The 27,628-nt window shown below is 51.2% G+C and overlaps 1 protein-coding gene across 8 annotated transcripts in view; it reads left to right on the forward strand.

The window, feature by feature from the left end:
• The window catches only part of TCF7 (transcription factor 7), a 75,153-nt gene that overhangs the window by 39,305 nt on the left and 8,220 nt on the right, over nucleotides 1–27,628 (forward strand). For 5 of the 8 annotated variants that reach the window (XM_052816552.1, XM_052816551.1, XM_052816547.1 and 2 more), the window contains exons 4-10: nucleotides 11,723–11,855; nucleotides 15,003–15,093; nucleotides 18,730–18,816; nucleotides 20,835–20,945; nucleotides 21,229–21,391; nucleotides 21,591–21,698; nucleotides 25,596–25,644. In XM_052816552.1, coding sequence (XP_052672512.1) covers nucleotides 11,723–11,855; nucleotides 15,003–15,093; nucleotides 18,730–18,816; nucleotides 20,835–20,945; nucleotides 21,229–21,391; nucleotides 21,591–21,698; nucleotides 25,596–25,644 — 742 coding nt within the window. The remainder of the gene's footprint in view (nucleotides 1–11,722; nucleotides 11,856–15,002; nucleotides 15,094–18,729; nucleotides 18,817–20,834; nucleotides 20,946–21,228; nucleotides 21,392–21,590; nucleotides 21,699–25,595; nucleotides 25,645–27,628) is intronic. The other 3 variants (XM_052816550.1, XM_052816548.1, XM_052816554.1) reach the window with 1 other exon arrangement.

Here is a 27,628-nt window from a genome sequence, read left to right on the forward strand (position 1 = left end):
ATCCCTTCTCTCTTGGTTTGCTATCTCATTACCTAGTTTGTCGTGGGGAATTAGGAAATTTAGGCAGCAGAGCTGAGCGTTCCCCTTCAGTCTGAATCCAGCTCACGTGCCGGGATCAGCCCACTCGTCCTAAACCCGGCGGCTCTCGGCCGGGAGGCTCGGGGAGACTTTGCCCCGTGCCACTGATGGCCATGGCCATGGCAGCTCCTCGCTGCTGTATGCAGGGATTAGCTGGCAAGCCTTTAAACTGCTCCTTGTTTTACATCTCATTGGAGGTAACATTTAAGGAACTTCTAGAAGTCAAGTGGCAGGACGAGATTAATTAGGATTCCTTTCTAATCCTAATTACAATGATATTTGCTTCCCACGATAGGAGACATTCATTATCATATGTATAAGTTTGTTTCTTTAGTCTGTCTGCTTCCCTCCCCCCAACAAAAAAAAAGGTTAAATAATATTTAATACATTTTTACAGTCATTAAAAAAAATCAACTCTTTTTAATCTGGTAAAAACATCAGATGGGCAGAGGAGAAAACCATTCAATTCCCTATTAATTTCCCTTGCTCTCTAATTATATGCAAATCCACCAAGCCCAGGTTTTAATTCAGCCATTCGCATTAAGAGATCAGAGAAAGATTCAAAATGGGAAAGCGGAGTTTGACGTATCATTGGGGGCTCGTACGAATTCGACTGGAAGATAAATTCCACATTTTAATTAAAATGTTTATTCCGCTCTGCACAATAACGCTTGCTTGCTTTCAGAGGAAAAAAGGGGTATTAAGCATTAAAGGAACTAATTCCTCCTATCAAGAAAATTAGGATTTCTCCCAGGCAGACACAGGGTATCATCCAGGATTAGTGGCTGTAGCATTCTTTGTAAACATGTCACCCTTGAAAGTGAGCAACAAGGAAAGCTGCTATCGCCTTACAGCTGCAGGGTGTCAATAAAGCATCCCTTCGGCTCCAGAGGGGATTATCTTCCCTCCGCATCCTCCAGAGAGCCGTTTATCATGGAAACTGGGAAATAAAGTGTGAGCGCAGATTAGGATAATGCGGGGGCAGCTCCGGGCTGGGCAGCGGGCAGCCTCTCCCCTCTCCTGCCCGGGGGGTCACCGATGGGTTTTGGGGATCCCAGTGGGGAGGGATGCCCCTCGCTGCAGCCCTCGCCCCTTGGGCTTCACAGCTGGTTGGCAAAATTAATCCTAGGGTGGGAGTGACATCCCGAGCCGCAGCTGGCCATCCCCATACTGTCCCGGCAGCGCTCCTGCCCGGCAGCGATGCTGTGGAAAGGTCTGGGAGAGACCCTGGAGAAGACTCGGAGCAGCCGCAGTTCATTCATTCGTGGCCATCCCTGTTGGAAATGCGCTTGACATCCGTATAAATATCAAAGGATTTCACCCTAGCAGGGAAATGCGTACCCAAGAATGATGATAACTCTTACAAATTATCATCCCCGGTTGTTTTGTCTTATCTGTTAATTAGCCAGTGGCATGTGCTTGGGCATGGCCGCCTCCGACATGTTAAAAGATCTTCTCTTGGTGTCGTCTGATGCTGTGCGGGTGCGTGGCCTCAGCGGTCGTATGCGACGGGAGAAAGCTTTCTCTGAACAAGTCAGCAGCATTATGATATCATTATTATTGTTATTATTATTACTGTTACTACTATTATTTTTTCACAGCGCAGTCACCAAGTCGGGGATTTACTTTCAGACGAGGTGAGACACTTTTGATTTGCTGTCTTTTTTTTTCAATCAGTGACGTTCTCGCATGGTGAGATCCCCCCTGAAGATGAGCTTTGTGACTAGCAGGTTGAAAAGAGTAGGGTAGGGTAAGGTAGGGTAGAGTAGAGTAGAGTAGAGTAGAATAGCATGGCATAGCAAAGCATAGAATAGAATAGAATAGAATAGAATAGAATAGAATAGAATAAGATAGAATAGAATAAGATAGAATAGAATAAACCAGGAAATATGCTGCCTGCCAGGAGGGTCTGGCAGCCGTCCCATCCCAAGCCTAAAGACAGGGACAAAACTCATGCGACGGGTCTCCTGTCCAGGTCCTGGGGTGACAGCGGTGACACCAGCAGGACGGCGTCACCCACGGTGGCCGTGCACCCCGGCACCACTGCGTTGCGAAGGGGCAGGTTTCACCCCCTCTGATGTTCGGAGAATCGAAACGCCTTAAATCACATCAGAGTTTTTTTGTGTTGTGTGTTTTGTTAACTCCCCTGCGCTCTTTGAAGTACATGGGCTGGTTTTGTTTTTGTTTTAAATGGAATGAAAAAGCCCAACCGAGAAGCCAGGAGCCCTCTCCTGATGCCCAGGGGACGTGTAAGCAAACATTTGCCTCCAGAAAACTGTGCGGCACTGACACCTGGAGGGTTCTTGTTGGCCTGATTCACTGGCAGATGCACCCAGAAATCTCACGGGATTTTCCATCTGCTGCTGCTGCAGCACGTCCCGGGCAGGGAGGGATGTGACAACCCGGCGTCAAAGCCACCTCAGTTCAGATCCAGGACCCAGCTAGGGCTGGGCTTTGCAAATTGTTTCTCAAAACAGGTGAAAATCCCCCAAGCCGCTGGTGTCTGAGACCGTGACGCAGCTATCACAGGGCAAACCCTCTGCGTTTCACCAAGCCTTTGCACCCAGAGATTCGGCCGGTCCTGTGCTGCCTGTGAGCCGGGCACACAGAGGGTGATGTCTTTGGTCCTTTTAGAAACAGCGTCTTGAGCCTTACCGAAGGGCATGCTTCGGCTGTGTGTCGTGCTCTTATTTTGCTTTCTTCCCTTGCCCTTTTGGACATTTTCCTGATTAATTCTGGGTATCAGTCCGACCGCTCGCCTTTGAGAAGCGGAGCAAAATAAAGGAGGTCAGATATTATCAGCCTCCGCGGGTCAAGTAAGTGACTTCTCATTTGAAGCCTCAAGTGTTACCGGTAACTCCAGGGTTTGCAGCTTTTGATTCAAATTCGCAGAACCATGTAGCATGAAGGAGACAGAGATTTGGGGGTTTTTTTCTCCATAGCCCAGAATACGAGAGAGGCAATAACCAGGGATGGATGTTGCAGAACAGGGGAGATAGCTGGGGGTGTGATGCAGCCCCGCCGTTATATTGCCCTGGCACTTGGGAGAAAATAGCTGGGGTTTGGCGTTGGAGTACAGCCCCTGGGTTATATTGCCCCGGCATTTGTTTCCACGAAGCCAAATGTCGCTGTTGCCCTTTGTGGCAGCCGGCACATGGGGACCGGGGGGTGTTTCTGTCCCCTCCTGAGCAGATGCAGCACTGTGAAGCTGCTTTTAATATGATGGCAGCAGCATTTCCCGAGCAAGGCAAGTGCTGAGCAAGGGGACTTTCTGCACAGTTGAGGAGGCTTCTGGAGTGAGGTGGCTCTTCTGCTGAATGTGATTGTAAACATGGGGTGGTGATGCCAAAAGTTCCTTTTTCAGGGGATTTCTCCTCTCTGGTATGGGGTGTACTTGCCTCCACGCTTGCCCCCTGTCACATAAGAGAGCAGCCTCTGGGAGGGACTTTTGTTCTTTATTTTTCCATGCCTTTTTTTTTTTTTTAATGAAGAACCACCTACATCTTTCTCTTAGAAGATAAATACTTGAGAAGTGAAACGGCTCTTCCTGTGCCCGTAAACGGTGAAAAGCTCAGCTATTTCCCCTGCAGAGTTTAACTTAAAAATAATAACCATCATTGCTTAAAAACAGAAACCAGCAGCAGCACAGAAGGTCACTGAGAACTTTTAAAAGGTTTTGAAGTTCTTTCCCTGTATTTTTCCCCATCGTGTCTGGAGCTTGGCCACCTTTCTGAGTGCTGGGGCACGGAAGGTGTTAAATGCCGGGGAACTTGTCCCTTGGTACCCAAGCCGAGTCCCCTAAGCCCGCTGTGATGCACATCCGAGTCACAGGGGAGAGTCAGCATCACAGGAGCTGAGCTTTGCCGCTAAGGCGAGCGCATCCCCTTCGATGTGCAAAAAAGAGCAGGGCTGCGCAGGTGCCTTATTAGCGTTTTCGAAGCAGAGCTGGGTTTTAAAGAAGCTGAAAGAAATCAGAGGGAAAGGGAAGAGTTGAGGGAATAAATGCTTCATCAACCACAAAATGTAGAGTGCATGGCTAAAAACCTGAGTAAAGACAATATTTGGATAAAAACCTGAGCAAGGACAGTATTTGGATAAAAACCTGAGCAAGGACAGTATTTGGATAAAAACCTGAGCAAGGATAGTAGTTGCCTGCATGGGCGATGTATATCTTCAACCGATCAGCTCCTTGCTGCAATTCATATGCAGAATTAATGCAAGAACTAATAGCTGCATATTACTACTTTCCCTTTTGTTTGACTGCTGCCTGTAAGCACTTCTGTGCCAGCCAGAGATGGGGTGCACAGGGCAGTGGGGCTCTTCTGGTCATGGGGGACGTGGTCTTCTGGTCCCTGGAGGAACCTTTAGTGGTGCTGAGGGTAAGGGCCAGCTCCAGCCCTCCGTGCTGCAGCCGTGCTGGGTGGCCCAGGCCTGGGCAGGGGCCGGGGAGATGCTGCTGCTGCTGCTGCTGCTGCTAAAATTTGTCTTTGCTGGAGGGGTGCATGGCTGGGTGAGGGCAGTGCCTGAGCGTGGGTGGCTTTAACTTTCCCTGTTTCCTTTCTGCTGCGGCAGCGGGTTGGGGCAATGCGACTGCAGCAAAAGTGAGAAAAGAGAAAAAAAGCATGCTGAGACGAGAAATGAGTCGACGCTGCCTTCGCCTGCGGGCTGCCGAGGGCTCCAGCCCCGGCGCTTGCAGTCAGCGCCGAAAACGGTCTGCAGTGGGTATTTGGGGTGATCTTTTATCGCAGCATCTCCTGGTGCAACACCACAGGGAAACGAGGGGTGAAGGTGTCTGCTGACATGGTCCGGGGCCCCGAGCTGGGAGATTTTATCAGAACTCGGAGGTCCCCTGAAACTCTGCAGAGCTGGGTTTGAGTCACGGGCTCCAGGTCCCCGAGTGCCCCGAATGACAGCGTTGCTGTGCAGGCCCTCCGAGGAGCATATCCGATGCTGCGGGACATACCCAATAACATCCCTAATAATTTGCTAATTTGGATTGATTGTTGGATAAAGAGCAAAAGGCACAGTCCCGCCGGTAACGGGTACCTTCCCCAGGAGCGGTGCATGCTCAGTGCAGCCTGACCTTATACCTTTCTTTTTGTAGCACGATGACTAATTTTGCAGTGAAAAGGAATTAATTCCTCATTGAATCAGCAACAGCAAAACTTTGTAGGTTTTGTTTTTCATAGCTGGCGTATCGACTCATCTCGCCCTCTCTGAGAAGTGACGTCGAAGCAAACGTATTTGGGGCAACTTGGGGCCGGACTGCAGTCTCCAGCACGTGTGCCCTCACCCAGGGCTTTCAAAACCCCGGAGGCACCCGCGCAGGGCAGAGGAGCACCCAGACGTGCTCGGAGCTCACCCCATCCATCTGCCTGCTCTGCGCCGGTGCCGAAACCCCCCTCTGCCTCGACGGTGACGGCCACCGGCACGGCACAACCGCCAACCCGAGCTGCCGTCCCTCGGCCAGGCCCCTCGCCCCACGCCGGCCGCTGCCAGGCTAGCCCACGACTTTTTCGTTTCACTATTTTTGGGGCCGGCGATGTGGGAAAATTTGAAAGTGATGTGACTAATTTCGCCTCACCGCGGCTCGGCTCCCCGGCGAGGCTGGAAACCACAGCGCTCTCCCCGGCTGCCGGCTTGTGCGCCAGGGCACTTCGTGCAGCCGTGCCACGGGGGACGGATCCTGCACCCTCCGGGATGCTTCCAGCCTCCCCTCGCCCAGGAGCCTGCTGCCAGGGCCAGCACGGCCCCGGGGTGATGGGGGCACCTGGCTGCGGGCATCAGAAAGAGGTTTTGGGGTTTTCCTCTCCCTGCAAACTCCTCTGCATCCATGGAGAGAGGCTGCAGGGATGGATGGTGGCTCCCACGGTGCAGGGCTTTCCAGCAGGCTCGTCCCTGCTTTGCTTGCTTTTAGGCTGCCCACAGGGATTTTGGCTGTGATCAGCGGGATGCGTGTTCGGTGGCTGGAAGCTGAGGTTTGTGCAAGGGGCAGGCAGCACCTCGTTATCCTTCACAGGGAGCGCATCTCCCTTTGCAGGCACATCCCCAAAGGTGCTGGACCCCAGCCACACCGGTGCTGTGCACGGTCCTGACAGTCTGTCCCTTTTCCCTGGCCTGCAGGGTCCCCGTGTGCACGGGGTCCCTTTTGTGCATGGGATACCCTGTGTGGGGGGCACCCCATTTGTGCGTGGGATCCCCTGCGTTTATGGGACCCACAATGCCTGCAGCGTCCCATGTGTTTCAGGTCCTTTATGTGCATAAAGTTCCCTACGCCTGTGGGGTCCCCTATGCCTGTGAGATCCCCTATGTGTTTGGGGTCCCCATCGGCTGGGAGCCCCCCACTTCTCTCATGCTGACTCTGCAGAAGTTGTTCTCAGCTGGAGCCCAAATGCTACAGCTGCTTTCCCCCGATGAAGCCCCAGCTGGCTCATCTGCAAACGCAGAGTCTTTCATTTCAGAGTAGCTGTTAAAACATCTTGTAAAAAAAAAAACAAACATGCAGAAGTGGCATAGCAGGATTAAGATGTCTAGAAATCCTGTGGAAGAAACTTGAGTGGAGTTTTCCCCACTCAGAGTGGGGAGCCAGGTGATGCTGTGAATGATGCCCTGTTTTTGCAGGAAGGTGATACTGCACATTCAGAACCGGCTGATGGCGCGGTACATCTCCTGGGGGCTTCGGGCTGACTTTTATAAAGTGCGAGCAAATTCTTAAATTCGTTCTATTATTTCAAACATATGGGAAATCTGTAAAATATAAATTTCTTTCCTACAGAACAGCGTCATCTATGTGACTTTGCCTTAAAAAACAATCTATGAAAAAGCCAGCTTTTCACTTAGGTTGTTTTTGTTCAAAATCTGGGGAAAACATAAAAAGTCTTGAAATATAGTCATCAAAACTGAAAAGGAGTTATTCCTGGGAAGGCTGCTTTGTGCCTGTGTGCAACAGGGCAGATCAAGATCAGCCTTGTAAGATGAGCTCCTGTATTCGGTTGGCGTAACTTGAATTGTGGCAGACAGGTTTACTCTTCTCCTTTAATGTATTAAACAACTCGCCATGGTGCAGGTCGGGTACACAGCTCCGACCGCCCTGCGCGAGGACTGATCCTGGGTGCTTGGTGCAGCCATCATGAAATTTAACAAAACATTTTTCACTAAATTGGGCACCAAGTGTTGGAAGGGGCAGTAGAATTAAGCTACTTTATTTTAGTTATGAATTGCCTTCTACCAGAAAATTAATGAAAAAAATTCCCGTCCATAGAAGCAGCGGTGGAGCCCAGCACGGGTGGGACGCTGGGATCCCCAGCAGCCACCCAGGCAGCTTGGTGTGACCACTGCTGCTTTTAATAGCTGCTTTCAATTGTGGCAAAGAATAGTTTTCACAGGTTGCAAAACATTCACTTCTTTTATTTGTTTCTTTTCCTAAACTGATCCAAGCAGAAAAAATTCTTTACAATTTTTTCTAATGTTTTCACAGAGATAAAAACCCAAGAGTTTTGCCAGCCATGGAAATTTTTTGGTTTGATCATTTCACTCAAAGTTTGACTTTTGACCTTCCATGCTACATTTTGCTAAGATTAGCTTTAAAGTTTAAAAGAAAAATCCTTTGTCAAGCCAGCAAAGTAAAACTGCTCATTTTTAGCATGTCACGACTAAATAGATCAGTCTTTAAAAAATGAGTCAAAATACTTGCTAACACGAGGTGCTTTCCAGAAAATGTTTGATTACAATCTGTCACCGTTTTCTAATGAAAAACCCACATTTTGTTTAAAAAACCCTAATTTATAGTTCTGATCAACCAGCACCTTCCCAGCAGCTTGTATAATCCCGCGGCCGGAGCACGCTGCATTACCCCATTGTGTAATGTGGGATGGGAGCAAAGGCGAAGGATGCTGTTCCTGGTCAGGCACTTCGGAGCCAAATAACACTGCAGCTCTGATCACGAGGGTGATCCTCGTGTGAAAGACCTGCTGGGTCTGTGTGTGCTCAGCGAAAGGAGAGTTTTCTAGATAGCCTCGAGCTTCTATCGCAATCAGACACCCGTGCGTGAGCGGTGAGGTCTTCTAATTTTGCCTTGCCAACAATTAGTCTTTCTTAATAATTAATGTGACCGTGTTTTCTCTTTGCTCATCCAATTACCTCTAGTTATTAAAGTCACTTTTTGGCTTCAAAGCGGGAGCTTCTTCCCTCACAGTCAGGCTTTTTAATTATTTTCAGCGAGGTTGGTGGGGGCCGATTAATGCTGGTAGGGTGATGCACTGCAGCGTCGGTGCTCGCCCCAGCGCCGAGCGGCACCGGCTGCTGGCACGGGGCACACGGGCACCCGAGCAGGCACCGCTCGCCAGGGAGGTGGGCACTCAGGAGAGTTGCGATTTAGCAAATTTGAGAGGGAAAAAGGCCCTCCGGGCTTGCAAAACCCATTCTGCTGCTCCGTCCCCTCTGGAAATACCATTCTGGTGTTGCTGTAAATGCGCCTCTTCATTTCTGTAGCGAGGTCGTGGCTGCACAGCTCATTCCCCGACCTGCCCTCAAAGGGCTGTGCTGGCAGAGGTGAGGCAAAGCTGTCCTCAGAGCCCTTTCGTGTCCCCCCGCGGCTGCCGAAGGATGGGAGGTGACTCGGGGTGACTTGGGGTTGGGGTCATGATGCTGGGCATGAGCTGTGTTATTTTGGGTGGGTGGGTAGGCAGCAGCTCCGTCACCGCTGCTCTGAGCTGTATTGAAACACGGCTTTCGGGAGGAGACGCGATAAGATGCTTCACCAAACCGCAGCACATCCCCACGATGTCCCGACCAGCACCACCCCGCATCCTCCCAGGGGACCTGCTGAGAGGAGACCAAACCGACTGCCCTCGTGTTAAATCAGTCCGCTCGGCAGAAAACATTTACATCAGGTTAATTTTATGGCGTAAGACGTTGTCAGCTGATAAGTTCTGGCTTTGAAAAGCCTCCTCAAAGTTCATGCTCTGCAGCTGATTTGCAGGAACTAAATCTAGACCTTGCAAAAAAGAGGAATTGATACCATTTCTCTGGCATGTAGGTTTCTATAAACGAGGTATGATTTCACAGCGAAGACGCGTGCGGCAGCCACAGCGCATCTGGTGAAGACCAGGAGCTGCAGACACGGCCGTGGGCCGCGACCATTAGCAGCTGCCGTGTTTAAACTGGGGATCAACACTGAAGGGGTCTTCTCTGTTTCTCCAGATCTTTTTGCGATGTTTCCTTCTTCCTTTGGTTGGTTCAATCTGGGAGACAGGTTCCTGTACCAAAAACTCCCTAATGGAGGAAGCGGGAGGGGGATGAATAGCCTCTTGGAGAAATTTTTGTCTTACCTCCTTTCTGAGCACCCCTCCCCACCAGCTTTTTGTGACTTTAAAGAGTAGGAGAAAAGTTTTTGAGTGAAGGAAGTGCAAATGTTGAAGGGACACGGGGAAGGCCAGCTCCTCTTACTGGTGCAACATCTTGTTTCCCATCTGAACTGATGGAAAATCTGAGTAACTGAGCTGCAACCTATTGTACCACCAAGCTACCATGTTCTGCTTTGATGGGGAAGAAGGACAGACTCTGCCTTTGCTGTAACCACACGTGCTCTGTGCTTTTCACTGTTGAGGTATCCTGTGGATCAGCATCAGGACTGTTCAACTGCCTTTGTAGTGGTCTGTGTCTTCCGTCATTGCTTCAAAAGCTGTTAACAGTCGTCAGGCAGCGAGGCTGGCTGGTGGATGGTGCTGTGCTTTGGATCAGGCACGGTGCAAATGGGAAGGAGAGATCTGCCCCACGTTGAACAGCAGAAGTGCTTAAGTTGAGGTTTTTAAAACAGCTCAGCATCGAGTTCGTTCTGCTCCAGTGTCATGTTAAAATGTACGCGTAGAACTGCATATCCCTAATTTAGGCTTTCTGCCTCTTAAATAAACTAAACCATAGCTAATTTTAGAAATATCACTGAAAACCTATTCTTATCTCATTTCATGGGCAAGAACAGTAAAAGCTCAGAGCTCCAAACATGTGTTTAACTAAGCAGGAGCCAGCTCTGCTCTCAATGGGAAAACCACATAGCCCATGGCCCTGCTGCAGGACAGGAACACCTGTACCACACCAGTTTGTGCTGGGGAGGGGGGTTACATTCCCAGTATCCCACTGTATGCAGTAAATCTACACCTGGTAAGCATCGGGAATTAGGGTTTTCATTCATTCTTAAATGCAAACCTGCATGCCTCTTGGGTTTTATTTGCATGAGCAAACCTTTGTGGGAAAGGCAGATGTAAAGCAGCATCTCCATCGGTCTGTTTTCCTTTCCGCTCCATGGGTTTCCTCCTCGGAGCAGCGATGCAAAACACAGGACTTGCCCAGGGCTCTCGGGCTGCTGTGCAAGCAGCTCGGAGTGGCAGGGAGAGGTCCAGGACAGCTTCTCCAGAGCCATCGGCTCCGGCTGCACCACCTCCACCAAAGCTGACTGGCGTTCCGTGCTCGCTCTGCCTGAGCAAAATCATTACCAAAGTGAAAGGCACCAGTGAATCAAGTCCAGAGATCACAAATGACTTGTCAGAAGTCACGCAGCAAATCATCTGTAGGTGTCCTGGTGGGACACAAGAGGTCTGGCTAGCAGTACCTGGCTCCTAGCCCCTGGAGAGCTGTCTTCCCTGGTCTGTTCTCATTTTCTCCCCGTTTTGGGGTGCTGTCAGTCCTTTTTCTCTTTCTGGATTTATCTGGGACAAATCCTAACATTCCACCACCAAGGCAAAGTCATTTTGGGTTTAAAGGCAACCATGGGCGAAACCGGGCATGCAGGGAGCAGCTTGAGACGCTCGAGGCGAGGAGGCTGGCGGTAGACGGCAGCGTGTGCGTGTGTGTGTGTGTGTGTGTGTGTTTTCCTTACAGCTCTTTTGAACAGGTTCCCTTCTCTCTGCTCCAACACGCAGAAGTACTCCCAGTTGCGTTCACAAAAAAGCGCCTTTTACAAAGATGTTGGGCTCTGATGGCCTCGCCGTGCATAACCAGGAGTAGCTGCAAGAGGAGATTGGATTTTTCTTTTTTAAATTTTCCTGTGTTTGTTGCATCCCCAGTGCTGCCTCAGCTCCATCTGGTCCTTCTCCGAGTGCTGGCGCTGGGACCGAGGGGGATTTCAGCCCGAGGGCTCACTGGTGACCATGTCATGTTTTCAAAGGCATTGCCCTCAGCATGGCTCTCCCTGCTTGAGAGCCCCGGTTAGGAAAGCCCAAGCGTGGCTTTCGGAGCGAATGTGCAGGATGTGAAACTCCAGATTTAGACCCTGTGGTAGCACAAGGCAGAAAACAAGAGCAACCCATTGGGTAACATGCTTGTAGCATTCATCCTGGAATAAAAGATACTGGAAATGAATGAAAAAAGTTCTTCTGAATTTCGAAAACTTCATGTTGATTTGGGCTGTTTTCCACCTACCCATGCAATCGTCTCCAGCTGTTGTTGCTGCTTGGTTTTTGGATTTTTCTTGCAGATTGCTGTGGTGTTTAAGTAGGCAAGGGCATTTTCTGCCTTGCCCTTGAGAGGCACTGGGGACTTTTAGTAACTCCCAGCTTATCTTGCCATGACGGGACTGCAAAGGGCACCGGCCCTCGTTGCTCATGGAGCCCGACAACTTCTGAGCCCTCGCCCTCCTTGTGTCTTGCAGTCCAACAAAGTTCCCGTCGTGCAGCCATCCCACGGAGTCCACCCGCTCACCCCGCTCATCCCTTACAGCAACGACCATTTCAGCCACGGCTCCCACTCGCCCCACTTGCCCGCCGACATCAACCAGAAACAAGGTAATGGCACCGCTGGGGATCTGCACGGTGGGAGGGGGACAGTGCTGGAGACCACTGAGATCAGGGCTGTCACCTTCCTGGTCTCAAATCAATGGCAAAAGTCAAGAGCTTTGGTCAACTGGGCCATCGCTTAACAGTAGGAGTTTATTTAGCTTATTGGCAATGCTTTGTAATCCTGGTCAAGAGGAGTTTGATATCAAAAGTGCCAACCCTGCTGATCAAGTGTGCTCAATTCTCTGTGCAAGCTGTCCTGTAGCTTGAGACCAGACCAGAGCCTGCGAGATGATGCGTAAGAGTCAACCAGAAAATGGAAAGTAATCTTTCCTTTGACTCATACCCAGACTGTTGTCAGGTTGTCATTTTGAGAAAATAAATGCTTGAAACAGGAAATATTTTGACTAAATAGGATCGGTGTCTGATAGCTAACTGGATTGTTATATGTGTGTGTCCATAGCCACATGTTATGTGGTTGTCACACGGTTTGGCTCTTTGGGTTCCTGTGTGAGTCCAGGACACGTCAATTAGCTCGTGAGGCTACAGAGGAAAGTACAGTAGGTAGAGGTTAAACCCTGAACCGTAAAATTCAGGTATGTGCACAGGAATTCACCCCAGCCCATCATTCTTCATGGGTTACTGGCAAGCTGAGTATAAAATCAAACTTTTCTCAACGTTACGTTAGTGCAACAGAATCTTTCAACATCTTTTCAGATTACCCAGGCTTTTACACAAACCCGGTCTTGATTTCATGTGAAAGAAAGCAAATTCACAATTTTGTGTCAAACTACATTCAGGAAGGGATTCAGGGTCCATCACAGCCCAGAAACCAGTGCAAAAACAGAGGCACAAAACCAGCTGTTTGATTTGGGCAAAGGCCTCCACCCAAGTGTGATCCAAACTGTCCCAGAGACATTGGCTTCGCCGAGTTAACATCATTACTAAAATGATGGGATATTGAGGGTGCTCTTGGCTGCAGGATGTGCTGAATTATCCCTGGTCTCAACCCAGAGGCCACATTCTGGACTCATCAGGGATGCTGATGGGGAGGATTTAGGTCCGGTGTAAGAGACTCCCAGGCACATCCTGGTTTTCTTCCAGCCAGCACATGGCTTGTCAGCCATCAGAGCGTAATAAACTCAGCAGAAAAATATGAAGAGTTAACAAAATAAACCTATTAAAAGCTCAGCTAGTGGCAGATTTCCGAATCTCGAGAGGAAGCATGCAGATTTCTAAGTCTCCTGGGACGGCGACCCAACACACCTTCCTTCACGCTGCCTTTGCAGATCCTTTGCAGAGCACAAAAGCCCCTTGCCATGAGCTGCCTCCAGGGACTCGCTGTTAGCCTGGAAAGCCTTAAGCAATACAGGAGCAGCTCACCCAAGGGATGAGCTGGTTATATCCCTCCATGGAGGCTACGATTAGCCCTGGAGTAGTCCCTAAGCATTCATCTCTGCAGTGGGTCAGTAATTCTGGGAAGCTGTCCTCTGGCTGCACCCTCAGTGCAGGCACTTTCCAGTCTCCCCTTTCCCAATTAGCCTGTACATTTACATCGGAGGCAGGGGGAGTCTGTCCATCCCACAGACCCCTCGGGTCCTATTTATGGAGAGGTTCAGACCGTTGTCTTCAGCTGGGACATGCCTCAGTGGTTTCAGCTGTGATCAGCTTTGCATCCCCCATCCCTGTGCTGCTGGGGCAAGGGTTTCCTTCCCCGTTCGTTCTGGATGTGTCCCATCTCTATTTTCATCACTGAAACATCTCCCTTTATCACCTAGTGTAAGCACTTGAGAGTCACCGTCGCACTCATTCTCACAGCATCCCTTTAAAGTATTTCAGAGTAGCCCAAGGACACGCAGACAAGGAAGTACAAGCAGCATCTTCTGAGTCAGTGGCTGGTGCCCCAACCACTGGGCCAGCAAGAATAACTGGTGCTCTGGCTTACGCAACTCGTATTGTTGGAGGTCCCAATCTCAGGAAATCCTGGCAGCTGCCTAACGCAGATGCTGGTTTTGTTTGACCTTCAGCGGGCTGCTGCATCCCATTTGAGAACAGCTGTAGGTAAATTCTCATACTAAGTTATATATTCCTTTCAGTTCAGTTATATATTTATTTTAGCTAACTCCTAATAAGATGCTTGGAATCTGTTGGTGTCATTCCTAATTAATAATTTATCATTAATAACACTTAGAAGAATAATCCAGACTTCTGAGTTTGCAAACTGCTTGCACCTAATCACCAATTTATTCAATGTATTTATTGCCCAGGACAGCTGCTGGACAATCTCTGTACACGATTTTTTGTCTGAGGCTCGTTAGCAGTCAGCATCACACGATGCTGCGGCAGAGCTCAGCCCCAGCTCCCCTCCAGTTTTCCACGCCGGGGGTCAGCTAGAGGCTGCTTTTGCCAGCAGTACTGTGGTTGTCTAAGTCCCACCCGCAGCCCCAGGCTCCGCGGGCTGTTTCCAAGTCCAGATAGAAATGGATAGGTGCTGTGGCTGTCTCCTCTGGCCATTCCGCTCGTGCCAGCAGCTTTGAAGAGCACGCAGGGATTCCCCGTGCAAAGGGTGAATTCCCAGCTGGCACCATACCCACCTCTGCCGTTCCTTGGCACCCAGTGAGCCCGCGAAACAATTGCTTTGAATGGGCACTCAAACTGTTTAAAATCGAGATAGCAGTGATGCCTGCTGGAGCATCCCCGCTGGCCGCTCATGGGGGGTCCTGGGGATGACTGATGAGAAGGGCGTGTAGGAAAGGCTTTGACCATCAATTGTGTATCTGAACAGGCTCTCTGGGAAGGGCAGAGGGATTCCCAGAGTCCGTCAAATCCTTACCAAAGCAAGTTGCTGCTTGGCCTCAGGGTAGCGCAGAGTAGGGATGACGCTTGTGCAGGAGCAAGCTGCCTTCCCCACCCCGTTACATGAGTGTTTGTGATTCTGCAGCAACGTGGACGACCCACCACATCCCCAGACAGAGAACCAGAGCAATAAAAAGGGCAATAATAATAATATCCTGCCACTTGCAGACAGCTATTTCACATACATTCCCTGCTGCCCACAAGTGCCCGTAGATGGAGCAGCCGGGGGGTCGGGAGCGGTCCGGGTCAGCCGGGGAGCGCGGTGCTGGGTCTAACTCGTCTCCTTCTCTCTTCTCCCAGGAGTGCACCGTCCTTCCCAGACCTCAGACATCCCCGGTTTCTACCCCCTCCCTCCCGGTGGAGTCGGACAGATCACGCCGTCGATGGGATGGTGAGTGTGGAGGGCTCAGCCCCACGCAGCCCCCAGCCCACCAGCCGCTCTGTACGGGGGGACGGTTTATTGAACAAACCGCGTGCAGCCGTTCTCCATAACCTCCATGGTGCTTTCGTCCTGGCTTCATCCCTCCTGTGTGCTGTGTGATGGGGAGGAGGATTTAGCTCTGTTTTAGAGATGGGGAGCAGATCTGCAGAGAGGCTGAAGGCTTTGTCCTGGCTGGGGCATTCCTGGAGCGAGGTTACAACCTGCCCCATTCAAAACTGTCTCCTGCCTTACATCTAGCTGCCTATGCGGATTAGGAAACCCAGGGAGAGCTTCCTATCTGCCTCTCCTAATCACAAGAAAAGCCTTTCTTTTTGGGTAGGAGGTAATTTTCTCCCTCGCTGGGGTTTTTGGCACAAACGGTGTTTTCCCCGAGTGTGCCGCCAGCGTGGCGTAATCTAATGGGATGCTCCATCCACCAGGCCACGGTGCTTCTCGGGGTCTGACACACAGGGAAAAAATACACTGTGGTAGAGACCTTGCCCGGCAAACAACCCCGGTACCCGCAGCCTGGCTACAGCACAGCTGGCTCGGTGGCACCCACGTCCCCAGGGGGGACGGGGAAGGAGGGACCGCAAGCTGGAGCACTCCCAAAATGTCCCTCCTGCATGGGCCAGCGCCGAGCAGCATCCCGCAAAGCAGAGCCCGTTGGGAAACCTGCCCCAGGGACACAAGTTAAAAATACACCGGTATGTGCTCCGTGGTCACTGCCACTGGCTTTTGTCACTGTGATTGTAAGCACACCGAGGGAGCAGGTCTGGCGGGTGGTGCCGTGTGGGCATCGTCACTCTTCAGATTAATTTTTAATCTCCGTGGGTGATGCAGGGACCTTGCAGAGGCTTGCGGGGAGGCTGATGGCTGCAGGCAGCGGGTTGGGGCGGTCGGGACGGGCAGAAAGTGCGGGGAGGGTGATGGCGGGGGCAGGCAGCCAGATCCTCCCTGGTGCCGGCTGATAAAACCCCGGCAAAGCCCGGCAGAGACCGCCAGGTACAAGAATATACTGCAAAATGGGAGAGGTGAAGCATATTAAAACACAAAGTAAAATGTTAGCTTTTTGTTTTGTTTTGTTTATGAATTTCATGTTCCAGATACTTAACCACAAGGAAACAGAGGCTGAGGCCTTTGATACCGAGTTTGGCTTCAAAGAGATTACATTTTGCCTTCTATGCTAAATCTGCTACTCTTGGGCGATGATTTAACTCCTCATACGATGTGATTCATCCTCAGGAAAAACAAGTACTGGGGTGACTGTGCTATAACATGAAAGAGAGAGTTGGGGGTGAGAAAGGAGCCTGTTTGCCAAATGCAAGGTCCACTCTTGGGGTGGGATGCTGTTAAGGGCAGCCCTGGGTGTGCGGAGGGAAAGAAGTCTGGTTTGCACAGACGGTTTGTCGGTCGGTTGGTGGCAGAGGGAGTTTGCATTGCTGAGAGCTGCTCCAGCATCTGCGGGGTTTGGCATCCTCAAGCAACCTCGTCAGACGCGTTCATTAGTGACTAATAGAGCAGATATAGTAAAGCAACAAACGGGCCGACGGAGCGGAGAGCAGCACCTCAAAGCGCGTGTGTCTGTAATAGAGCCTTTGCTCATCCTTTTGCCCACCCAAAATTTACGGGAAGAGTCCCAAAACCACTCCCGAAGTGCCCAGTCCTCAGCCGAGGCTCGGCACGTCGGTGCGGGTGGGTGCAGAAGCACCGAAGCCCGGCGGGTTCCTGGCAGCATCGACCCCCATGCAGGAGGCAGCGGGCAGCAGGGACCGTGTGCCGGGAATGGTCAGGGATGCTTGCGCCGATGCCGCCGAGCCGGCTGCCGAGCCGGCACGGCCACGCGCGGGAAGCGGCTTTGCGAGCCGGCAGGCAGGAGCTGGGCAGAAACGGACTTTGTTCTCACCGAGCACTTCGGGAGGAGGAGCTGCAATCACTCTCTTTGTAATTAGCTGGGCTGACAGTCGGATAAAAGCCTCCAAGAGTCCAGTCGAGTGAGTTTTGCTCACGGGAGCCTGGCAGCAAACATCAGCCGGGAGCCTGCAAACGGTGTCGCTCACCTGCTCCACGGCCGTCCCATGCCTTTTTTCCAAGCCGCCCTCCCATCACCGGGTGATACAGGCTGTAATCATGCATTCCCAACCATCAGGGACTGATTTTGCAATTGCATTAATTTGCACGTCAGAATCACTTTGAACAAAGCTGCGAGCGCCCGGCTCCTTTTCTATCCCAATATCTCAGCCTCTGCAGTAACGCATGTCGCTTCTGGATTAGCTCCGAGTGTTTTCTCGGCCCTGGGGCAGCCGCCTTCAACTTCAAAGGTTGTTTCGGTTTCCCGATGTGCGGTAGCACTTGGCTGTTTGTTGGTGTGTTTATACCCGCCGACATCTAAGGGGTGGGAGAGGGCTTCTGCCTGGCAGGGTGTAAACAGAGCCCCGCCGCCTCGGCTGCCTTTCCTACAGAGATCCTGCAGATTTCGGTCAAGCCGAGACACAGCAGCTCCCTGAGCGGCAGAAACAGAAACCTCCTTCCTCCCCAGCACGGCTCAAGGGCCTGACTGCCGCAGCGCTGTCGTTATTCCTCTTCAGGGCAGAAACTGTCTTTAGCCCTGAAAAATCCCTGGCGTCCAGGAGCTCAGTCCTTCACAGGGCACCACACTTAATGATAATGGGCTTTTTTTTTTTTTTTTTTCACTTATTAGAGCTGAAAATAGCTGGTGCTGGTCTTAGGCACAGCTCTGTGCAGCCTGGCCGGAGGAGCACGAGCGTCGGCATGGGTTTAAGCATCCCATCATGCCCTCCTTGGGCATCTCAGTTTCTATGTGCAGTTTTAGGCTGGGATCATCTTTTGGTGGGTTTGCAGAACAAGCCAAGGTATTTTTGAGCTATCTCCATATGAAAACGGGGGGGTTTCCCTTGCTGGGAACAATGAGGAACTTCCTGCATAGTTATTTTACTATCTCAAAAATAATTTCCAGCTCCGGGTCTGGTACATGCCTAGTCCCCAGTATGAAACAACTTTCAAAAGAAATGTAGAACCGAGCTTTTTGCTTGTTTAAAAATGACAGGCATCCTTAAAACGATGCGCTGGGGAAATCAGAGCATTTCTGAAGCACGTACAAGGGCAGAGTAGGTGCTTTCTCTCCAGACACCGAGAGGTTCCCGTGCTTGGGCATCCTCCCAGTGCAGCCTGCAACCGTGCAGCCTCTTGTGCACCGCACAGACAGAGACTCTGACCAGGCTTTGTTTTTTTGGTCAAATTATGCTCTTTTAAGCAACTTCTTCTGTGCAACAGCAACGTCTTCTCGTTTTTCAGCACGCCTCCGCATTTTGCATTTTTAACAGGATAAACTCAAAGCTGCGGTGTTGCTCAACACCGGAGATGGAGTGGGGGTCAGAGTTGGATCCAACCTTTGCAGGGAGGCCCAGCTTCTCCCAAAATAAAGTCCAAGTCCCGCACTGCCCCTTGAGCCCAGGGGACACCCCGAGCATCCCACCAGGCAGAGCTCCTGGGTCATCGGTGGTCTGAGTCCTCTTAGCAAAGGATATCTTTAGGACATACCACGTAGCTGTGGATACTTTATAGACTCTTTCTTCCCGATCCCAGGCAGAGCCAGTCTGTCTATCCGCTCCCGTCATGTGGATTTAGACAGCCGTATTCGTCAGCGCTTTCTGCTGGGGCTTCTTTCTCCAGGTGAGTATGAGCTGTGTGAGACAGGGCAGCAGCTCAGCTGGTCTCGCAGCTTGCAGTTTGTGCGGTAGGAGCTTGCAGCAGACCGCAGCCACCCAGGGATGGCCACACACCTTCCCCGGGGCAGCCGTGGGAAGAGAAGGCGCTTTTAGGCAGCGTCTGGTCCAAAGGGTGCTCAGGGAAATATCAAGCATCCCAGGAGGATGTTCAACGATCGGGTTTTAATCAGCAGAAGTCAAAACAAAGCCAGAAACCCCTGCCTTCAGCTCAGCATTGGGAAAACAGGGTTAAATCCATCACTCAGGATTTTGCTCCTTGTCTCTAACCCTAATCCTGAATATATCCCTGCCGCCGCCACCGCTGAGTTTTGCTCTGCAGAGACCGATCTGTTTTACTTGGTCTCAGCCTTAAAAGCAGGACAGGCAGCGGGCAGCGATTTGCTGTCCTCCCATCGGCACAAGTTAGTTCTCTGAGACGTAAGCGTAGCTTCTGCCTCCCCCATCCCGTCATCGGGCAGTGTGGGGCTGGCATGGCCGCGGGCCGGACCCTGCGCACGGGAAGGGGTCGGCAGGAGCCGGCCACGTCGCTGCCCTGCTTCTCCCCGCGAGGACCTGGCCCTGCGGCACGACCTGCCTTAAATATCAAGCGGGTTGAGCCACGTAGCACACCCTGGACCATCCATAATGCAAGTTTATGGTCACCCAGGACCAAATTTTGCTCTCTGTAAATATACCCAGATCCTAGTGATGTCCCGGTGAGCAGAATACATCCCCGGTGGATGGAAATCACAGAGCCCAGCCCCTCCGGGCACGCTGGTGGGCAAAGCCCCCGTGGCTCCAGCGAGGACGGCAGCGCTGCAGGGATGCCTGTGCACGCTGCGTGTGCTCACGCACCAGCTTTCGCTTCTGCTTCGTGTTGTCCTGAAGAGCTGTTAGCGGAGGTTTCCCGTAGGAAAACCATGCAAACCCTTACCCACGCAAGCCCTCAGCCATGCAAAAACCTCGATCCGTGCAACCCTCCATCCGTGCAGCCCTCGATCCGTGCAAAGCCTTAGCCCTGCAGCAGAGGCGAGGGAGCGCTGCCAGCCCTCCTTGCTCACCGAGGCATTGCTTTGCCCGGCCGCAAAGGCGAAGGCGAGAGAGGAGCTAACGGTTCCCTGCGGAGGCTCGGCAGCCTCCCCAAACCCGGCACGGGAGCTCCTGCTCGCAGGATTTTGGGGCGGACTTTGTAGCGCTGCTGCAGCCGAGAAAGTACACCTGGTCAGATAAGGATCAGACTGTGCTGGTGGATTAAATTAAACAGCTTTTCTTTTTGTGCCAGCATATCTAATGAACTGTTCATCTCCCATGGGCAATTCTGCCATCTCAAGCTGCAGTCATAAAGTGGCAAGCTTGGCAAAGCTGACTGCGCTGGCTTTACCCTCTAAAACTCTCGAGAGAGCTAATGAAGCCTGAAAGCTAGCGAGACCTCTCGTGATCTCAGTCCCGTGTTGGTGGAGAGCATTGCTTAGGCAAGGTGCACCTCCTAGAGTTGCAGTTTGGTTCATGTTCAGACTTATGCTATTTCTGTCAAAGGAAAGGTGCAGGGTGGTCCTAATCTCTCCCGTCCAAACCCTGCCTCGAGTTTGTTGTTCCTTCCTGCAGTGCTAATAAGATACCACAACAACAGAGATCCGAGTAGCTGAAACCGCTGGTTGAAAGTGCCCTCCATCTCGGTCGGGCTGGCTCCCGCTGCAGGCTGGTTTGCTCGCAGTGGCACCCGGACCCTTTCCACCCACGTGCCCGCGGCTCGGCCGGCTGTGCCCGCTGCCAGCGTGGCAGGGGTGACCCAGGGGTGGTGGGCACCGCCTGCCCCGCGCCAGCCTGGCAGCACCCACAGGTTTGCTTTCCGTGTCCTCCGCTTACCGTCTGCTTCTGCCACACCAGTGCCGTCTCGTCAGACACGCCGCTCCGGCTTGCCCGAGCATCCCGAGCATCCCCGGCGCAGCCCTCCCGGCACGGCTCATCCGCTCTCTGTTGCAGGTTCACTCACCCGCTGATGCTGGGCTCCGGCATGCACACCACCGGCATCCCGCACCCCGCCATCGTGCCCCACTCCGGCAAGCAAGAGATGGAGCACTATGACCGAAACATGTGAGTTGGAAGCGCGGGCAGGGCTCCTCAAGAGCGTTAGTGCCTTAATGCCCATTTCACTTACCACTATTAATGCTTGCATGGGTGGGGGGATGATGGATGAACACCGAGCTCTGCCTGCATCAGGCAACGGCGTGCGTCCGAGGTGCAGATCTCGGCCCCGTCACCCGCTCGTGCCGTCGGTTGGGTTTGGTGTCGAGTCTTCTGCTGAGCTTGGTGCCACCAGGCAGCCCGGCTGGCGGGTGGCTCTGATGCTGACAGCTCCTCCTTTGCTCCCATCAAGGAAACCTCAACCAGAACCAAAGAGAGAGAAGGAAGCCAAGAAGCCCACTATCAAGAAGCCCCTGAACGCTTTCATGTTGTATATGAAAGAAATGCGGGCGAAAGTCATTGCCGAATGCACCCTGAAAGAGAGCGCCGCTATCAACCAGATCTTGGGAAGGAGGGTAAGAGTACCTGGGGCTCAGCACCATCGTCCCGGTGCAGCATCCCTGTCCTTGCAGCTGCTCTTAAGCACGTAACAAGCATGTGCTTTCAAAACCGGGTGCTTTTATCCCTTAAACGTGCGGAGTCGGGGTGGCCGCGGTGGGATGGGCTGGGAGGGGACAGCAGGGCCACGTCTCACCGCCGCGCTTCTCCTTGCAGTGGCACGCACTGTCCCGGGAGGAGCAGGCCAAGTACTACGAACTGGCTCGGAAGGAACGGCAGCTCCACATGCAGCTCTACCCCGGCTGGTCTGCCAGAGACAACTATGTGAGTGGCTGCTGCGGCACGGACCCCCTCCCCGTGGCATGGCCAGAAATGATCCGGGGGGGCTGACAACTGGTGTTTGCCAAACATCCCACCTGGTAATGCTGTTCCTGACAGCACGATAGCTATAGAAATTCACATTTTAGGAGTATTTTGAACATCCTCTTGGCTCACTGCCTATCTATAGCATGAATGTTATAGCTCCCCAGCTACCACAACCATTTGTTCGCTTATTGTCCAAGTAAATACAAGTAGAAAGGAAGAGGACCTTTTAAATTATGGGGATGATCTTTGGAAATATAGTTTTTGGAAACCCACTGCTTTGTGCATCTTGGGCAGCAGCTGAGACATCAGCCCAGTGGGATCAGAGCATGGGCCAGAGATGTGGGAGGAAAAACTCGGGGTGGGATGGCCAGGGGGGCTGAACAGGCACCCGCAGCCTGCTCAGCTCCGTTCGCTTTGCGGTAGCGCTTCCTTTATCAGCTTTAAATCATGGGACTGGGTACCGCAGGCTCCGTAGCTCTGGGCATGTGATGCTGAGCTCAGGCACATGCTGCAGGTTTGGGGGGACTTGCCAAATTGCAGGCTGCTGACTCTGGTCTGTGGGTTTAAAGCTAGCGCAGGGCGTCTGCCCGAGCCATAATAATAATGGGAAATAATTTTTTAAAAGTCAAGATAGGAAAGTGTAAGCTGCTTTCTATGAGTTGTAGTGCAAACCTCGGTCTCGCAGGCTGTTCAGGTCCAGTTTAGGACTCTCCATGGGGTTGCATCCCAAGCAGCAGCCCCATGTATTGCAGGGCGCGTAAGCGGCGCTCGCAGGATGACAGTCATGGAGTTTCTGTCTGTCCTTCAGGGACGTTGATCCCAGCTGGAGCAATCATTATTAGAGGACCCTGATCAAATCAAGCACACCACGTTCAAAGTATTCAAATGCAATTTGAGCAAATGCAGACAATAGCACTGCTCGCTCTGCGAGCTCGTGAGCTCAACCCAGCTCTTTGGCGAGCCTGTTTCCCAACCAAGGTTGCTGTTATGGAAAAAAAAAAAAACCTTTCCAGATTGAAAAAAGGAAAAAAAAAATCCTCCAAACCAGGCGGTGGCTGCTGAGTGGAGCAGCTGAGCCATGCAGCAAATAGCAGTGGTTCTCAGCAATAAAAGTTAACTAGTGCAGAGGGCCCTGAAACATGCTGAGGGTTGGGATCAGGCATTCCCACAGCCAGAAGAGCTTTCCCTGTGTACAAGGGAGAGAAGGGAAGCTCCAGCCTTGATCTTCCCTGGTTTTGGCTGTATTGAGGTACGCTGCTGCAGCAATCGATGCCAAACCGATCCCGGAGGCATGAGCAGAGAAAAACCTGTGCTTTGGTTTTTTATAGAGAGCTGACTTGACTCTATATCTAAAATAGTGGCTCTTTCTGGAGGAAGCTGCAGTAGACCGGCCACGCTGGCACGGCTGGGGCTCCTGGAGCCCCCCCAGCTCCCTGGGGAGAAGCGGCAGCAGCTCCTGGGCTGGCCAGAGTGACAAAGCTGCTTCGCAGCTCGTGGTGGTAGGGCCAGCACTTGGGAAGCCTCTGGGCTACTCTATGGAACATTTAAAGTCTACTCTTAAAAAAAAATTCATTTCCTCTTAGCTATATTAATCACTTCAGCAGCACTGTGTTAAATGAGGTTGCATAGGTGTAGCAGTACCCCAGAAGCACGGGATACACTCTGGGTCTTTTCTAGTGGCTTTCTCTACTGTTTTGATCTTACATGCCTAACGAGCTCATTAGAGACCTGAAGCAAAGCACACATAAGTCTTCAGATGTCCATCCATCCACTTGAGGGCTCTGCCCTTTGATCTAAGGCTCCGTTATTGCCCTCGCAGCCGCTTTCTTTCCCCTGGAAGCCGCACAGCAAGCACCCATCCAGCCCACCCTCACTCGAGCCCTCCTTCCAGAAAGCCCAAACTCTACCGAGGGTGAGAAAACACCCTTAAACAGACCAAAACCACCCCAAAACCCAGAAAAACCAGAGGGCAGAGATGATGCAGAAAAAGCAGAGGTTATGGGAAACCCCCATCCCACATTTTCCTGCAGCAGCACAGATATCCCTGCCTCCTTGCAAGCACAGACCAGGAGCTCAGCATCCATATGCAGCTTTCCAGGATCAGTGGTGGATGCTGCCGCGGTCCGGAGCCGTCCTTAGAGAAACCGGGGCAGCACCTTTGGTGCTGCCCCGGTTTCTCTAAGGACGGCTCCGGACCGCGGCAGCATCGGTGGGCCCACATCTGGAGGGCATCAACATCTGGAGTGCAGCAGCATCACTGAGAGCAAGGCACCATCTTCCTCCAAGACCAAGCGCATCCTCCATGGAAATCTCAATCCCGTAGCATCCTTCATCTTGACAAGGGCTGGTTCCTTGCTCCAGAAGGTGGAGCGGATGGTGGGCTCCAAAGGCGCACGTTGGCTTTCCCGGTACCGGCAAGCAGCTGCTTCGGGTCTTGGGTTGTTGCAAGAGATGCTTTTCTCTCCGGAGCTTGAGGAGGAGGAGGAATGTAGGTCACTTCTGCGACACGTGATGCGGATATCGAGCAGGAAATACAGTTGCTGCCACACCGAAGAAAAAGCTTACCGCAGCTCGGAGCTTTCCACCTTCACTCAAACCACAAGAAGTCATATAAAAAGTCATGGGTCAAAGGCAGCCCTGTGAGATGCCTGCCCCACACAGGCCAGATTTGCTCCACTGCGCTGCTGTGCCCTCATTAATAAGCTCATTAGGAGATGAGGGGAGTTGTTGTGTATTGTGAGTCACGGAGGCAGTTTGGGGATAAAATCGCATTTTCTTGTTGGTGAGGGAAGAAAACAGAATGAGAGATGGGTCCAGAGCTGTGAAAGCACTGAAATAGAGAGATAAGTATTATTTAAAAATAAATTTCTGGGGATTTCCTAAAACTTACTTTCCTGGTTGAAATCAGGGATTCTCCTCCTGATAACCCATTACAGAGCAATTTCCGTTCGGGTATAAGGCACCACATTAAGGTACATATTGGAAATAGGGAAGGTGCTAAAATAGGCTACATGCTTTTTAGAAACATGAAGAGGGAGGAGGAATAAGAATACACCAGGAGGATCAGCTGTTGATCATACTGCCTCCACTGCATGGGGTGAAACTTGTTTAATTCTATTAATCTAGTTAAATCTATTAATTAAATTATCAATTAATTAATTAAGGTGATAATGGGTGGGATTCCCAGGTGAAATGCATCAGGGTGGGCTGAGGAGTACTGGCAGGAGTTGGCAGAGGTGCTGAGCAGCGCAGGCAGAGGCATGGAGTTTATTATAGCTGTTTTGCATCCACTAATGTTTTCTCTTGTGCAGACTGCAGTGTAAGTCAGGGTCTCAGCTGTGTTTGTAGCACGGTTGTGGACTCATAAAACAGAGCAGGGGAGCGGTGTGGTGGGAAGAAAAACTAGCAGATGTGGGGGGTGGTAGCAGGGATGCGGCTGCTGTCTCTTCTGAGTTTCTGTTGCCGTTTCTATGTACACACGGATCTCGTGCAGAGTAGTTTTGGGATGAGTCAAAATGCCAGTGGTGCTGGATCCGGGGATACTGGAAAGGAGGGGTTATTCCTGAGAAAAGGTACACGCCCAGAGCAAATTTGTGTAAAATGCAGCCATCAGCCTGTGTGCAAACATAAATCTGGGTAGATAAACCTGAGCAAGTCCCCTTGCAGTGATGCTCATTTCATCTCTCCCTGGAACGGGCAGAGCCGGCGGCACCGCGGCTGTTACAGCTGAGGACCTGGCCGCTCGCCTGGGCAGCAGCAGCCTTCCCCGCCGACCCGATCCAGCCCCAAAAACCCTGCGCAGCACCCTCGGTCTCCTGGGAGCACAGACTAACGGCCTTTCCTTTGATTTCCTAGGGCAAAAAGAAGAGACGAACACGGGAAAAGCAGCAAGATTCCAACTCAGGTAAATGCGTGCGGCTCGGTGGCTGTCCCTTTGTTTCTGCTCAGAGGGGATGATCTGAAGCAGTTGTCGTGTTTTATCATGTTTTCTTTCAGTCTCCTGAGCTTAACTAAAGAATTACACATTTATTTTTTTTTAAGACGTGGTAAAACATTTCTGTGACTTTTTCATAGACATGTTTGAATTAGAACATGGGTAATGTGTGAAAACTGAAAAGATTAGATTTTGGCAAGTGCGTAACTTCATATAAACTATCACTAAACTTAATCTATTCAAAACATCCAGGGTGAATGTCCCCATCAGCCCTACAGATACCATTAGTTAAAGAAAACTCCTCTCAAATGCATCAGTATTGCTTGTGGGACTAAATGCAGTGACAGGATTGAAGATCACCCATGGGACTACCCCAGATTTGGTTTTTATTTCAAAGTAACCTAGAGTTCAAGCAAAGTCAAACTAAAAAGTATGTACCGGTTGCCTCCCTGCACCACACTGTTGATTAGAAAAGGCCCTTTTGGCAGATTTCAGCTGGTGACACACACGTTCCTATCATCCAAGGCTATTCCTGTGCTGGTTTCTGAAGCACTGCTGCCATATCAGGAATAAATAATATCTGTACTGCTAAATACTCGTTATAAAACATCGAGAGACCGTCCTGGCCCACTATGGCATCATGTATACATGAAGTTCGACAACCTGTTTTTTCCAGTACGTCCGATCTGTGATTGCCTGTAGACTTACAAAGTGCTTTTCCCACTCTCCAGCTTAGCAGTTCATTACTGCTCATTGCTTTTATTTACCTTTGGATGAAATTAAGTCAGCCAGGTGATAGGCTGTTGGCTTTCTAAGCAGAACACTAGTTCTCTCTCCCTCCAGAAATGCTCCCTAGGGAGAATGCCAGGTCAGCCCGTTGCTCTCCTGGCCTTGCGCACCCACCCAAAGACCTGCCACACCTGAGCTGGGGACCCCAAGGTGCACAGCTGGCTGCATCTGGGCAGTCAGTTGTTGGTTAGGACATTGGAGTCCAGCTCTGGTGTTATTGCCGTGGGTTATACCTCCATGCGACTAGAGTCCCGCAGCCTATGTTAATTCATAAAGTTCAGATTATCTCATTAATTTAATGAATCGCTATTGGAGGACCTCTTCGAATTGTCCATAAAAAGCAATTCCATGATTGTGCCTCAGTAATACCTTCAGTTTAGTTAACACTGTTGATCTCATTCGGTGTCTAGACTGATAAGGGGAATATAAGCTTTTAGGCTTATATGTAGTGTATATATATGTATTTATATATCCATATATATGTCTTGTCTGTGTGATACAAAAATGATAATTTCACCTGTTATGGATTGAAAACCAGCTGCTGGTTGTACACAACAGGAGACACTGGTGGTGGCTGAAAGAGGGAGTGTGAATCCAGCACTGAAATGTGCTGTTCAAATCCCATTTACAGCACTAGAGAAGAAAAACACGACGTGCCTGAAAGCAAATAGGGCTTCACCTTCATGAGTCCCATAATTGTACAGTAAAACTGCAACGTTTTAGGGAAGGCCATGGAGAATAGCTTTTCCATTAAAACTGGAAGGGGAATGGCGGGGGGCAGAGTAGAATAACCTGGGCCTGGGTCTCCTTGGTGCTAACTCTGCTTTCAGCCTGCTTCTGCAACTTTTCCTCCTCTTCTTTTCCGTGCGCAGTCTGAGCTCGCTGGCAGCCCCGTTTAGTTGCTGCTGGAAAGGCAGGGAGCAGGTAAGGATGCAGACACAGGAGGCAGGCAGCGCCTCTGGGATTTGGCAGCTTTTCCAAACTTAAGAAATTTTGAGAGCCATGAATTTCCCCGTAATTGCCCATATTTGCCAGAGCTGAGGCCGTTTCCCAAACCTCCTTCTTCTCCAGCTGCCAGCAGTGATCACTGATATTTGCCTAACGATCACTTTTTTCCAGGAGAGGTGGTGCGAACACCGTTGCAGACAAAAAAATTGGATTGTAG

Source organism: Harpia harpyja, chromosome 20 (assembly GCF_026419915.1).
Source record: "Harpia harpyja isolate bHarHar1 chromosome 20, bHarHar1 primary haplotype, whole genome shotgun sequence".
NCBI classification, from domain to species: Eukaryota; Metazoa; Chordata; class Aves; order Accipitriformes; family Accipitridae; genus Harpia; species Harpia harpyja.